This window comes from Drosophila serrata, unplaced genomic scaffold (genome assembly GCF_035046125.1).
Source record: "Drosophila serrata isolate PLE 108 unplaced genomic scaffold, ASM3504612v1 contig_165, whole genome shotgun sequence".
NCBI lineage: Eukaryota > Metazoa > Arthropoda > Insecta > Diptera > Drosophilidae > Drosophila > Drosophila serrata.
In genome coordinates this window covers 983,954-997,581 of record NW_028257063.1, presented here as the reverse complement: position 1 = coordinate 997,581, position 13,628 = coordinate 983,954, and the positions used below count along the sequence as shown (strand labels likewise).

The window sequence follows — 13,628 nt, the reverse complement described above, 5'->3', positions numbered from 1 at the left end:
TTGTTAATGTAAGCCGCAACTGGCGGCTATAACCTTATTTGCCACACCTGCCCAAGTGGCACATTCGAAGTTTTCTTTTAAGGTTCCAACAGAGAAAGTTGCATGGGAAATGAGTTTCTTGGCTAAACACAAACACACACATATTGGCCAGATATATATAACGTACTGAAGGTTGACCGTAACGGTATGGCTGACATTTTGCCTTTATCTGTCAGCTTTTCCCGGTGTTTTTCCACAGCCAGCCATGTGTAACACACTTCCTTTCGCATTTTGGCATTTCGGCATTGTCCTGGGCCCGATTTCAAACGTATTAAAAATTCGTCGCATTCTGTGGTCAGGTCCTTGGTGGTTTCCGATTTGACTGATTGTTATGGGTAAAATCCACAGCCGTCCATCTCGATTTCATTTAAACTTCAACGCCTGCCAGGGATTCCCCTCCCAAAAGCAAGGTGAAAGGAACACTTTAACATGGATACGAAAACTAGGAACACTCGGGGCAATGAGTGAGTGAACTTTGTTGGCCATATTTCACATAGTCCAAACCTTCGTTTCTATCTCGTTTTTTGTTTCTATTCGAGGAATGAGCCACTGCAGCTGACCAGCAGCAGGGGAAATTGAAATTAAAAATGTCTGGCCTGGCATTGCCAGGGTCTGAGTTGGTAAGCTAATAAAGGGAAGTGCCTATGAATGGAGGAGGAGCACGGGCTCTTGGCATAATTAAAATTGCACTTTAAGTCGGGGAAGCACACGATATAGTTACTTTAAGGCTTAAGGGTATTTTCCAACCCAATCGATAAAGGGATTGAAAACTGCCCAAGCTGACAGATTTCTTCGATTATTTTCGCAAAAGTTGCCTCGGCCTGCAGCTGCTTAGCCTTGAAAGTAAGAAAAATACTGTCCAGTAAATCGGATAAAGTACCACAAACTCTTCTTCACATTAAACGCAATTTATTGTTTCGATAAAAATTAATTTTCACACATTTATCCATTTATTTATTTTCAGTTTTTCGTTTCGTTTGTTTGTTTTTACAAGTCACAAATTACAATTTCCAATTGCCATGTAAATCGAGTTCAATACGGGCTTCTATAGCCCTTCGATTAGTGCAGCAAATAGTGCCTAGATCATTGATGCAGCATTAATACGACGAAAAAAAGGGTGAAACGTCTCTTTGTGTGCGGGTGTGTTAAACGTTTATTCAATTGTTAATTGATTTAATTGAGATTCAATTATGGTAAAATCGTACTTGCTCCCTAACAACCCAAACTGTTTCTGTGTGACATTATTCACAAGGACCTTGCTATGGAAAATATATATCTATATATATTTATTTCACTATTAATACCTACAAGCTTAGACAGACTCTAAACTCTAAGCTGCACTTCGTTGATCGTCCTCTGAGGGGGATATACATGTAGAGGGGCTGTGAGGAGGGTGAGGTTATCTAGGACTGGAGCTAGGCCTTTAAGGCACTCCAGATTGTGGCTCGTTACACAGCTATTGGTCTAGGAACAATTAGCGGCTGATAATAGACATTCAGGGTGGAGTCTACAATGTGGGCTCGAAAAATACACAACTTTCTATATCTGATCTATACGGAGATGTAGGTTGCTGCCATCAAAACATTTTCCAAAAATACCCCTTCAATTCTTCTTGCCTCATAAACTCGTACAAATTCCCATATATACAGCTCCTTTCACACAAATTATGTCCTGTGTCCTGCTCCGTTTACACTAAATACCAAATACCAAAAATAAAGCAACCCTAACAGGATAGCTCCGTGGACCTGCGTGCCGCATCGCTCCGCGAGGAGTACTCGCTGTCCTTGGGCTCCCGTCCTGTGATATCCACCAGGGAATTGGGATCCATGTTTGACAGCTTGTCCAAGTCATCATCGTTGATATAGTTCGACTGCAGCTTGCTCACCAGCCGCCGAAGACGCTGAGCATCCAGCGATGTGCGCCGCAGATTGGCATTATAGTCACTGGGCTGAAAAAGGGAAAAAAGGGGTTAAGCCAAAGCCAGGATAAGGGACAACGGATAAGGGATATGGATGGTAGCAACCACTCACATCGCGCCACTGCTCGCCGGGAAAGACAGCAATCAATTCGGCATTTGGCTCCAGAGTGCTAAAGTACTCCTCGTCGTCGACCTCGGTGCCATCGCAATCCAGGTGTATCGCCGGCTGATTCCGCTCAAATTTCGCTGATACCTTCAAGCGCAACTCTGAAAGGGTTGTGGCCACCACCGCCTTCCGTATGTTTCGTGTAATGTCCTTGATCTGAAATTGTGGGGAAAGAATACTTGGAATTTTATGCTGAAAAGCCTCAAATTGCATGGCAACGATAAAGAAGGATTACTAAGCTGCATATATAGTCCCTAGAAATATATTTCTATTAAGCCGTATTTTTGCATAATTAATTTTGAATCTACACCACAAAATTAACTTGGCCAGAAATGTTTGCTCGAGTTCCTTCACACTCACTCTTTCCCTCCCTCCCTTTCTCTGTCAAGGAAATAACAACAAACAACAGCCTTAAACATTTGTTTGCTTTAATTTACCAAAAGCCCCTTAAGGCAGGCCCAACCTCCTCTTGTGCCAATAAAAACAATATGAAGTTAACGAAGCACGGCGACAACGATAAGAATAAGTATAGAAAAAATATCAGCTTAATTGCAATGGCGATATATACATTTTCGGAGGAGGAGTTTGCCAGCTGAATGGAAAGCCAGCGGCAGCTACAAATAATCAATTTATCATTTGCCATAACAATAAAGCCCCAGACAATGGGTGGAAGGTCAAGGTACAGGTCGGTCGAGGCACACCGATTATATATACATATTTCTTTTTACCTTTTCTCCATGCCATTTGTTTGAGCCACTCCGGCTCCGTTGTTGGGCCTAAAAGATTGCTACTAAAATATTTAAAGCATAATGCTGTCGATGCCAAACAGGCTCCAACAAGGACGAGAATGGATGGTTGGATGGATGACTGGATGGATGGTTGGATGCTTGGGTGGGTCAAGCGAAAGGTAGAAAGAAAGCAAGAGCTGGAAAAGGGTCCCGTCTTCCTCCAAGTCAAAAAGTTGCCAACGCCTCTTTAATGCGGACATTACGTATCCGCCCCCTTTGTTCCCAGAAACTCTGATAAATTGCCCTAAGGAGGTGTCCTTCTTTCTTTTTTGACAGATCTTCAGGTGTCTCCGTGGCTGACAGGCAACTGTGAAGCGATTTGTGGGCATTTAATCGGAATCTGAATGTGAATCATCATCGGATACAATCCTCTCCTAACAGCACATCCATCAACCCGTCTGGGACAGTCTGCTAAACCAATTATACGATGCTTAGGGAATCCATCAAATGGCCAACACCACTACGTCTGGCCAGAGTCTGGAGTCTGGAGTCTGCTTAGTTGGCGGAAAGTCTGCAACAACAATGAAAGTTTATCGTGCATTTAATGCGAATTTCAAAGGGAACTGGGCTGGGTGCGTACCCACCCATTGAAGCCACTCTTGCCACAATCAGTGTTTTCCCTTTTCCACGACGGCGATTGAGTCCCTGGGAAACTATTCAATCAGCAGCGGCACCAAGTCTGGGGCCAGATGCCAATGCCCGCCGGCTTTGTTTGCTTTTTGCCAGTTTTTCGCCTTTGTGTGGGGGCCAGAAAGTCATTATAACTTGGCTTTCTTAACCGGCAGCGCTAGCCAAACAATGTGTATATTCTTGCCTTTCAAGTGGCCCTCGTTGAACTCTGACTTTTGGTGGTCACTCCTTCTATTGAGTGCGAGTTCGTGGCAAATTGCTTCCATCACGCTGCACTCTACTCGTTGTGTCTCGGCCTGATTTGCGGTTTCACTTTTCGGCGAATTTAGGGTCCTTGTTCCGGTGACAGGATTCATTGGAACTGGCCTAGGTACAGGCATAGTAGCTGGGTAAATATTTACATCCGTGTGCGGCCTGGGCTCTTCGGGGAATTTGCCCTCGCATTTTTGTTTGCCAGCGCCTAGCGTCAATATTGTCCCTGTAAATTCCTCGTTTGCTTAGCAGAAGCAGCATCAGGAGCATCAGGAGCACCAAAAGCATCAGTGAAGCTGGCGACAAACAAGCCAGGAGCGTGACAAGGACAATGGGTCGAGCCGAGGTGCAGTCATGAATTTGCCATGAAGCCAGAGCCGAGAGCTTCTGTGTGTCCGGGAATCTGTTGTCCTAATAGCACTTAGGGCCTGGTCAGGAAATGCAAATTACGGCCGAATGTCAGCAATTATAGACTACAAATTGAAGCATAACACAATAAAGGGAGTGCGTGGGGGAGTGAAAGCCAAAACCTAAAACCCATTCCGGGTCTAAGGTAATGGTAGCCTCGGTAATATCAAATGTCCCAAGGCCCTGAAGCCCAAATTGCTTTGATGTGCGCCTGCGGTGACCATTGTCCAGCAGCTCTTTACGCTCCATGGCATTTATCGGAGACATTGACGCACTAATTTCCCATGATTGTCATGAAAATGTCAGGGCAACACACTAGGAAGTGTGAAAAGAAAATAGAATTCTACGAAATTCCATTAAATTCTTTTAAATTCTATAATATAAGAGCCAAGTTCCTAAGTTTCTTTTAAAGATATAAGAAAGTTCTAATAAATAAATTTGATAAACAAACATTTTAAATATCTGTAAGTAGCACACTTGGCAGAGATTTATTTATATAAATATCTCGGCATTTTTCCACAGTGTCCTGCTGGAAATCATTAGCAGCATTCAGTCATTCGAATGTCGTGGGCCGTGATGAGTCCTCAACTGCTTTCATACTCGCTGTCGCATTCCGCACTTACACGTACTTATTAGCTTACTTATTACGTCGACGGCTGTCTGTCTGGCTCTTCTTCTGAGGACACCAGCGGGGCGTTGTCAAGTTGCACGGCTGCCTGGACATGAATAATGCTCGTTTATTTGCCTTAATGCGCAACGTGGCGTATACGCAATGTCTCAACAAGGCGTATTCACCGAAAAATGTTTGCTCTCGCCGCCATTGTTTGTTTTCGCCGGTGGTGTTGCTGTTTCTGTTGCTGTTGCTGTTGCTGCTTCTGTTGGTAATTTAATTTCCGACCCAAGGATCTCTTCATTTTGCGGCTGCTCCGACTTTATATTTGAGCCATTTGCATTCTCCGAAATCCTTACATACATAAAGGTAGACCACACAGGTGGACAAGTCTCCGAACGACTGTGACATACATGGAAAACGCATTTACGCGTTAGCCTGAGAGAAAATGGGGGGACCCAGGAAAACCCAATGGGATTTATTTTTCCGGAATTTAATTTCCGAACCAGCAGCACCAGAAAAATGTATTTCTGGGCGGGCGGGCTGCCACTGAATTTCCTTCGGGGCAGAAAATGGGAAATAAGGAAAATAAGAAGTGAGACTCTGAAACAAATACAATTAAAAACTCAGAACTAAACAAATTGTATGAGCAAATATGTTGCCGTCGAGTATTTTTCCTTAAAGTAAAACTAAATAAAGAATATGTCTTCCTAAGGCCAATGCCAAAACCAATTAACTTGGCTTAGTTAGACAATCAATAAGGCTACAGAATCATAGAGGTATTATGTGGAAATCAAAGGCTTATACAAACTCTAAGCGAATTGTGAAAATGTACTACCAGTTTTTGACATATTAATAGCCCCGGGATTATCACCTCGCCTCCAGTTACCCGAGCAATTAGTCAAAGGGCCTACATGTATCAGCTAACCCAGGCAAGGCCGCTGGAGATTTGCAGTTTCCTGAATTACCTAGATCCCTCTCGATAGGGCAGGAGGGGCTGGGACCCGCCGTGTCAGATGGCAAGCAAACTGCGGGCTTATTAATTAGCTGAAATGCGCATGAATTACTTATACGACGCGTGGCCCGCGCTCACTCATCAACAGCCCCAGCCTCTGTCACTGACAAATGACATCGCGTTTGGGCCACATCGAGCTGCCAATTAATTGCTCCTCTTGCTCCTCTCGCCTATCGCCTGGCAAATTTACAGCCAGCCACTTGATGTGCTGCTCATCATCAATTCAGGCCGTCCAGATGCTGATCTTACGGCCAATTTATATTGTTATAGCGGTGGCTTTAATGCCGTTAACACACAATAAATCGATTAGGGGTGCAGCCACCGCCACCAGACGCCGCCTCTTTATCGTTTATCGCCCATCCCCTCAGTCTAGGTGGCTTAGATGTGGGCTTGGCTTCTGGAGGTGATTGGCGGCATGATGAGGATATGGCTGAGTGGCAACAGTGGGCGGACTTTGTGATATACGAGCCAGTTTGGCGCCCGCATGCGGATGCTACTATTTCAGCCCAGTTTGGGCACAGTTCGAACCAGTTTGAAAATTTTAATTAAATTTCAATTGTTACCCAGGCACACACACAGAAACAAAAATTTAAGCTGGTCCAGGGGATTTAGGAAAGGATAAAGCTACAAGCTTATATTAAATGTGATTTTTCAGCATTGATTTTTAGCTAAAATACGTTTTAATATGGGTTCAATATAAGTTTTCTACTTTAATTTGTAATGAGTTTGAATTTAAACGAATTATTTTTGTAAATTGGAATCGGGATTTACATATTAAATATTCTAAGTTATTTTAGAAATCGCAATAAATTTAAAACCCTACATTATATTGGACTTCATTTTGGAGAAGTTTTAAAAGGTCCTATTCTTGGTATCCAAAACAGGATCAAAAGACTTAAACCTAAGCTAATGTATTATAATTTTCAATATTCTTTCATGGGAAAAATGACTTATATTTTAATATAGAATCTCTTTGAGATAAACTAAAAACATTCCCTTGCCAAAAAGGTAAACTAATCAAATTATTTAGCCTTTTTTCCCTGTGCACTAAATTGGCTGTCCGCCTGTTACCTTTATAGGCAAATAGAGTTTGCCAGGAAGGACCTGCTCTTTGGCAGGGACGAGGACACGTCCCGCTCTCCATCTCCTGCTTTTTCAGCGGATTTGAAAAGTTGGCTGAATGCTTAAAGGGCGTATAAAGCACCGGCAGCAACACTTCAGCGGCAGCAGCACCAATGTCGATGAGGCTACTCAACGTCGGAGCTTTGAAGTGGCCGCCGGAGAACTGAAGGGTTCCAGTTCAAACTTTTTCGAGCATTTTGCTTTTTCTATTTTTTTGTTCCCCCTGGTTTTTCCTGTTAGCGTAACAATAGCGCCGTGGTAATCACTTAACGAACTGGTCAGCGAGCGCCACAAAAGATGTAGGAGCTTGGGGAAGGACATGGATACCATACCTTAAAGGGCTTGCTGTTGTCCAGCTGGGCAAAGTCCTCGTCCGCCGTGGTGGGCGGCGGCGTGGGCGTGCTGCTGTGCGGCGATAAGGCCAGCTCCAAGGTGATGCTGTCCGCCGCATCGTCCCCGTCCGGGTCCAGCTCGATATCGTCGCCGTCCGCGTCCATCTCCTCGGTGCGCGTAAGGGTTCGCTGCCTGGACGGTGGCACCGCAGGCTTCGCCTCGGGCTCAGGTACGACAACGGTGGCCGGTGGTCCTGGCTCTGGACCAGCCTCCTTTGTCTCCTCGGTGGCAGCCGCCGTTGCATTCATTTCTGTCATTGGTTGTGCTTGTGGTCGTGTCTCCTTCGGAAACGTTCACGTCTCACGTCTGGACTCCTTGGACTGGCTGTGGTGGTAGTTGGATAGCATGATTTACGACAAGCCAGGCAAATTTCAAAGATAATTGAAATATTCTGTATGGCACTTTTGTGGGGGCGAAAAATGCCTAACACAACTACCAAACTTTGTGTTATTGTTATTACGGCCAAATGTATGTAGTTTGCTCTGCACAAATGTTTTTAGGAGAAAATCAATGTTCAGCCTTTGGCTGGGTTTTCGTTGGACAAAAAAAGTTTCACCATTTGCAAAATGTTTCTATTTTAAAGCAAACATAAACAAAGGACCGCCTTTTGTGAAATAAAGCTAGAACAAAGAAAGGGAAATGCTTTATTTCGTTTGTTTTGCCTTATAAGCAAGCATTTTAGTTTTATATCATTATAATAAAAAAGGATAAAATAACTTTAATACATTATATTTTAGGTTTAAAATAGTATTTAAATTGTAGTACTTTATAAATCAAAATTAGCTTTATGTCAGCACAAATAACCTGCCAATTCGGTAATATTAAATTATTTAAGTCCTTGTATACATTTTGCATTAAATATCCTTGAATTTTATATACGGAATTTATTTTTTAATGTCTTTTTTATTTTATAAATATTTCAAACAGTATTTTAATAGAAACCCTCACAAAGAACCTTCCTTATATGCCACAACTTTCTTTGTTAACTTAAAATCTCCTTTTCACATGCACCAAACTTTCGCTTTACTCCTTTTTTGTGCTTCCATTACCTGGCGCATACAATTTTTAAAACCGAATTGTTCACATTTTATTGTTATAGCACGCGATTTCCGACTTGAGATCGCGAGCGGCCGACAAGTGCAACAAAAGCCGGCCGAACTTGGAATAAATTGCCAGACGTCTGTGCGTGCTGTATTTAAATAAGCCTGGCCAAAAGGACTCGACTCGTTGAATTTGCCGACAGCTTCGGCCAGTGCAAACACACAGAGCAAAGACAGCAGCAGCGGCGGCAGGACATGCAAAGACACACAGCAAAGTCTAACCTTCGGCGAGCTTTGGCAAAGAGAGCAGGACACCAGCAGTGAGAGAGGACTCTGTTAAGATGCTGTTTGCTGTTAGCGGGGCGTGCCAGGGGATAACAGTGGTGCCATGTCCTGGGATCGGGACTCTATGACCTGTGAAGTGGGTAAAGTTTACTGGAGCAGCTGCAAATAGTTCCACTTAACCGGGGGGACAGGACCACAGAAAGCAGAAGATAAACATATACAAAGCACAGGCACTACTGGCGGCGGCCTCAGCTAGCAAATATAAATATTTTAGCCTGAACTTTCTGAGGGTAAGGGCAAAGTTTAAAATTGCAATAAAATAAAGTTTGCAATTTGGGCCAAAAACTCTTTCCCTTTCTCTCCGTCTCCCTTGCTGGGCTGCAGAAATGTCACTTCGGCATAATGAGCTGGGCTGCATAATTAAAATCCTGGGCAGGGGGGGCGAGTGAGAGTCCTCGGAGAAAGTTTTCAACAAAGGTGCAAACACAAAAGCCGTCGCGATTTATTAGCCCAAAACTATTGAAAGCCGGATTTGCCCCGGCAAATGGAATGCTTAAAATTCATAGAATTTCCCTTTTTCGGCCACACAGATCTATCTGGCTCAGTTGTTCAATATTTATAGTCGGAGCCAGAAAACATTAAGCATACGCCGCGTGTACATGGACTGCACGTGATGCCGGCTCCCGTCACGTTATGGGATCCGAATCCCACAGATTGGATGCTGTGTGCCTCCTCTTAACTGCATTTTACCTGATTTCCATTCAATTGTCACACTATATGGAATAGACGGAGAGCTGACAACATGTTGTGCATATTTAAGCCCAATGCCAGGGTCGTAGCCTCAACGCTCATCTGTTTATTCGCCCTTCTGGGCAATCATTTCCGCCTTACGTTTTCCATTTCCCGCAGGCTTTCGGTGGAAATTATTTATGGGCTGCGGTCCGCTAATTGCGCATTGGGGCGTGGCGCGAACAACTTTTCGCATATGCAGCAGCACACAACGACCATCAATTTAAATGCATAGAGACCGGGGCAGCAGGGCTCATGGCGTTGCAAATTGAAATTTATGCGTCTACCGTCCCGCCAAGGTAAATGGCGGAAGGAGGTGATGGTGATGGTGATGGCGCTGGAGGATTCCCTTCATCATCAGCTGCCACGTTTAATTGCGATGCCTGGTGACCTTCGTTGTGTCTGGGCAGTTAGATTAATTAACTCACATGTCATCGCAAAGGTCACCACGCTCTCGTCGTCGTCGTCGTCGCATGTGGCGATGATTAATGGCCTTCGATCCTGACCAGGACCTTTGGTATTTAGTCAGGGATATGCTGCTATTGCTGATGCACTTTTCCCCCAAAAAAAACAAAAACAAAAACCCCCTGCGATGCGGGTAAATGGCAAATATTTGCGCCTGCTGTTGCCAACGGTTTGTCGACAGTCCTAAATGAAATTAAATGGAAAAAGTATTGGTATGTCAATGCGAAAAATGGAACGACAAACATTTTAATTAAATTAAAATAAATGCAAACTGTGAAATGAGAAATAATGAAAGAAAACAGACACTGCTGGTATGTAACAAGCAATTTACATTCACTATTAATGGCATACTTAATTATTATTGGAGTGCGTGTGTGTTTGCACACGTCAAACGGTGGGCTTAATGGCTGTGTCCCATACGTATTTATTATGCTCACAGGATATACATATCTCAATAAATCGGCACTTCGAAAACGCAGTACAGTGAACAGTCGAATGCACGCTCATAGCGCTGGCATTCCGCTGACCGATCTGTGGCTGGAATCATGTCCTTTACACATTGTTGCATGCATGGTGTGCGCCAAGGATGTACCACCTCCTGGTGCAGAGCCACCCCCTGGCGTTGCTCCCCCTCCACCTGCTCCTTCTGCAGCTGGTCCTGCCAAAGGTCGTTCGCTCGGATAACCTGCAGCGTCAACAACTGCATAACGATAAACAAAATGGTTAATTTCATATTTGTGTTTGCCAAACTTGCTTAAATTTTCATTACTGACAGTTGCCTTCGTGTCTGAGGGGTGAGTACACTGAAAAATATTGCTTCTATTAAGTTAATTTGAAATATTTTGAGGCCAGGAAAAAAGTTTATAACCACTAAATTTTTTTTACTAAGTTTAAGTCAGAGAAACTCCTGCTTCGAATAAATTATCAAAAGGAAGAGAAAAGGTTCTAATACGTTCAAATTCTGTGAAAACATCTAAAATTTAATCACTTATTGTGAAATTACAAGTTTTCCAATTATCATAACATGACCAAAAATTCATTAATTTCAATTCGGAAAGCTGTCCTATGTTAGTTTTTATTTAGTGAATAAATCTGCATATTAGATTTTAAATTTAATAAAATCAACATTTTTTCGAATTTTTGACAATTTTCACGATGTAACCCCTTATAAAATTTTGAAAAAAATATCAAAATTTTTTTTCTTCCGAACATGACTAGATCGACTTGGCTTTTGATGCTGATCAAGAATATATATGATTTATAGGGTGGGAAATGGCTCCTTCACTTCGTTTTAAGCTGATGTTATAGAACTCTTCAAGAGTATAAAAAATCTAGCATTGGAATTTTGTATATTAAAGAATTCGAAATTTTACCAACTAGCTATATTTATTTTTTCCCGGTGAACCTATATCCTCGCCCATAATGACTTCCGGGGGGTGGCATAAGCAAACATCCAAATGAGGCAATCTAAGCAGCAGTTTGTGGCTGCCTGCGGCTCTGGCTGCACAATTATGAACCGCCCAAAGGACTCGCACACACACACAGGAGCGAGGCGGCAAGCTTATGCATCGGCACCACATACCCCTACCGCCCCTGCCCTGCCACCCCTTCGCATGCGGGTGGAAATGTGCCACGGGGCGCATTAGTAATGCCCATTGCGGCGGCATCTATTACACAGCGTCTTGTTTATGTGCAACACTCACAAGCTCATGCCCAACAGCCAGCGGCGACTGCTTACCATGAACCCCGCAGTCCCCTCTAAGGATACTCGAACCCCTCCTTACCCTAGCCTTGACATTTATTTCGGGGGAAATGTGTATATAAAAGCAAAGAAAAAAAATAAACAAAAAAATAAAGAAAGCTAGTTTCTGGAAGCCGAAGTGTGTATACCTTTAAAGTTATCCGTAAAATAAGCCAAAGATCCATTAATCTCAATCTATTTGACAAGTTTAATGATGTTACCGCTTAAAAAACATTGAAAAATTGAATAAACACAAATTGCTGTATCACTTTACATTAACAATAAGTATTGGGGTTCATGGCAATAAGTAAATTAATTGGAAAATAAATGCATTGCTAGCACAGATGATTCTAGATGTAGGCTTGATCCCTCTTATAACATCTATGTATATATTTGATATAATTGTCATGGTTAAGACTTACCGCAGTAGAGGGGACACGTCATTGCTTAGTTCCTTCCAGTGTATAGTTATCTTCTGGTTGACTTCAATTAGGCTTTTAATGGTCATCATCGAAGTGAACTTCCTCCTGGTTATCCATACATATTTCCTTGGACAGATGATCAGGTCGAGGGGCAATCACTATCACTACCACTATCACTACAGATGTAAACACTGGGGAGGCCGCGCACAGACTGAGGCCAGCGGGGCTGCAGCGCCTCTTTTTATAGTCTCCGAGTAGAGAGAACAGAGAAAGTGAGAGCGGGAGAGAAAGAGATAGGCAGAGGCAGCTAGAGAAGAGGTGGTGTCTCTAGAGAGGGAGAGAGGGAGAAACAGATACATTGAGCTAGAGGCAGCGAAAAAAAACGAAATAGAGTAAAAGAGAGACTGGGAGAGAGAAATAATATATAAAAATTAAATAAATATATAAATTAAAGGGTAAAATAATACAAAATGGCATTATTTCAAATTAGATTAAAATGTTGAAAAATGGAAGAGTCCTAGTGAGAGTCTTTAGAATTCTAACAAAAAATATTAATTTTGAATCTAGTTTGTGTTCCTTTTTTATAAGTTCGCAAATGACTTCTTGACTGCGTTGCAAACTTCTGACTAAAACTATAATACCATGAAAGGGTATAAAAAGGCAAGCAGCAAAAATTGTAGAGAATTATGTGCTCGTTTGGTAGAAAAGCGACTCGTTAGGGACTTCACTCGATATGTTGTTTACCCAGCCACGCCCCCTGCCGTCGCCTCCATCAATGCTTTGACATTTGTGCCTTGGAAAAACCTCCTCATTTTCCCCTCTTGGTTGTGTGCAACAAGCGCCGAAGACCGGATTAAGGAATAATGATGATGAATGAATGGCGGTGGAATAAAGTGCTGGAATCCGATTTGATATTTACCAAAAATTAATCCAGCATTGAGTGGTTTTGGCTTACAGAACTTATAGATATTTAAAGGAAATTCCACAAAGAGAGAGAGAGGAAAAAGTTAAAGGGAAAACTATTTGAGAAGCTAATGAGCCTTGAAAACTACTTTTAGTTTATAATCTGGGATGCTTTTGAAATAAACCCCTCAAAAAATGTGTCTTAAATTTAAATTATATAAATAATAAACTTATTTTTCCTGGAATATTGTTAGAATAACAAATATATTTTTCCAATATATTAATCGCCATACTTATGTAACATTACTCCGATTGGTTTCGATCAAGTGTCAAATGTCTCCCGCTGCTGCTCGGAAGTTCAAAAGGAAGTCCGTGTTGTGTGACAATTTCTTGGCCGCACATGCCACAGCGCACATCAAAAGCAGTCAAAGGCAGACAAATGCTTTTGGTTCCATTTTTAATATTTTTTTGTACGCTTTCCGCTTTCCGCTCGTTGCTTTGCTTCCCCACAAAAGGATCCCGAGCAGAAAGGCATTTGCTGAGAGTACAAATTAAAAAGGTTTCTGCGTTAATAAGGGAACATTTTAAATATGCACAAGGTGGTGGTGGTGGTGGTGTGGTGGGTTGAAGCATCTCCTCTGC

At 42.6% G+C, this 13,628-nt stretch overlaps 1 protein-coding gene across 1 annotated transcript; it reads right to left on the bottom strand.

The window, feature by feature from the left end:
• Positions 1–947: 947 nt before the first annotated feature.
• Drep3 (DNA fragmentation factor-related protein 3) lies at positions 948–8,616 on the bottom strand. Its single transcript, XM_020942672.2, has 4 exons — positions 8,391–8,616; positions 7,281–7,665; positions 2,070–2,279; positions 948–1,987 (listed from the first exon to the last, which is right to left on the bottom strand). Exons 2-4 carry the CDS (start codon positions 7,596–7,598, stop codon positions 1,763–1,765), a joined length of 753 nt encoding a protein of 250 aa, XP_020798331.2. The 5' UTR covers positions 7,599–7,665; positions 8,391–8,616; the 3' UTR covers positions 948–1,762.
• Between the last annotated feature and the right edge of the window lie 5,012 nt (positions 8,617–13,628).

Excerpts from the sequence above, each read along its gene's own strand:
- Drep3 (XM_020942672.2), bottom strand. The coding sequence starts at position 7,598 with ATGACAGAAATGAATGCAACGGCGGCTGCCACCGAGGAGACAAAGGAG. Across the intron at positions 2,280-7,280 it reads ACAACAGCAAGCCCTTTAAG|ATCAAGGACATTACACGAAA; the intron begins GTATGGTATCCA and ends CCACAATTTCAG. Across the intron at positions 1,988-2,069 it reads CCGGCGAGCAGTGGCGCGAT|CCCAGTGACTATAATGCCAA; the intron begins GTGAGTGGTTGC and ends TCCCTTTTTCAG.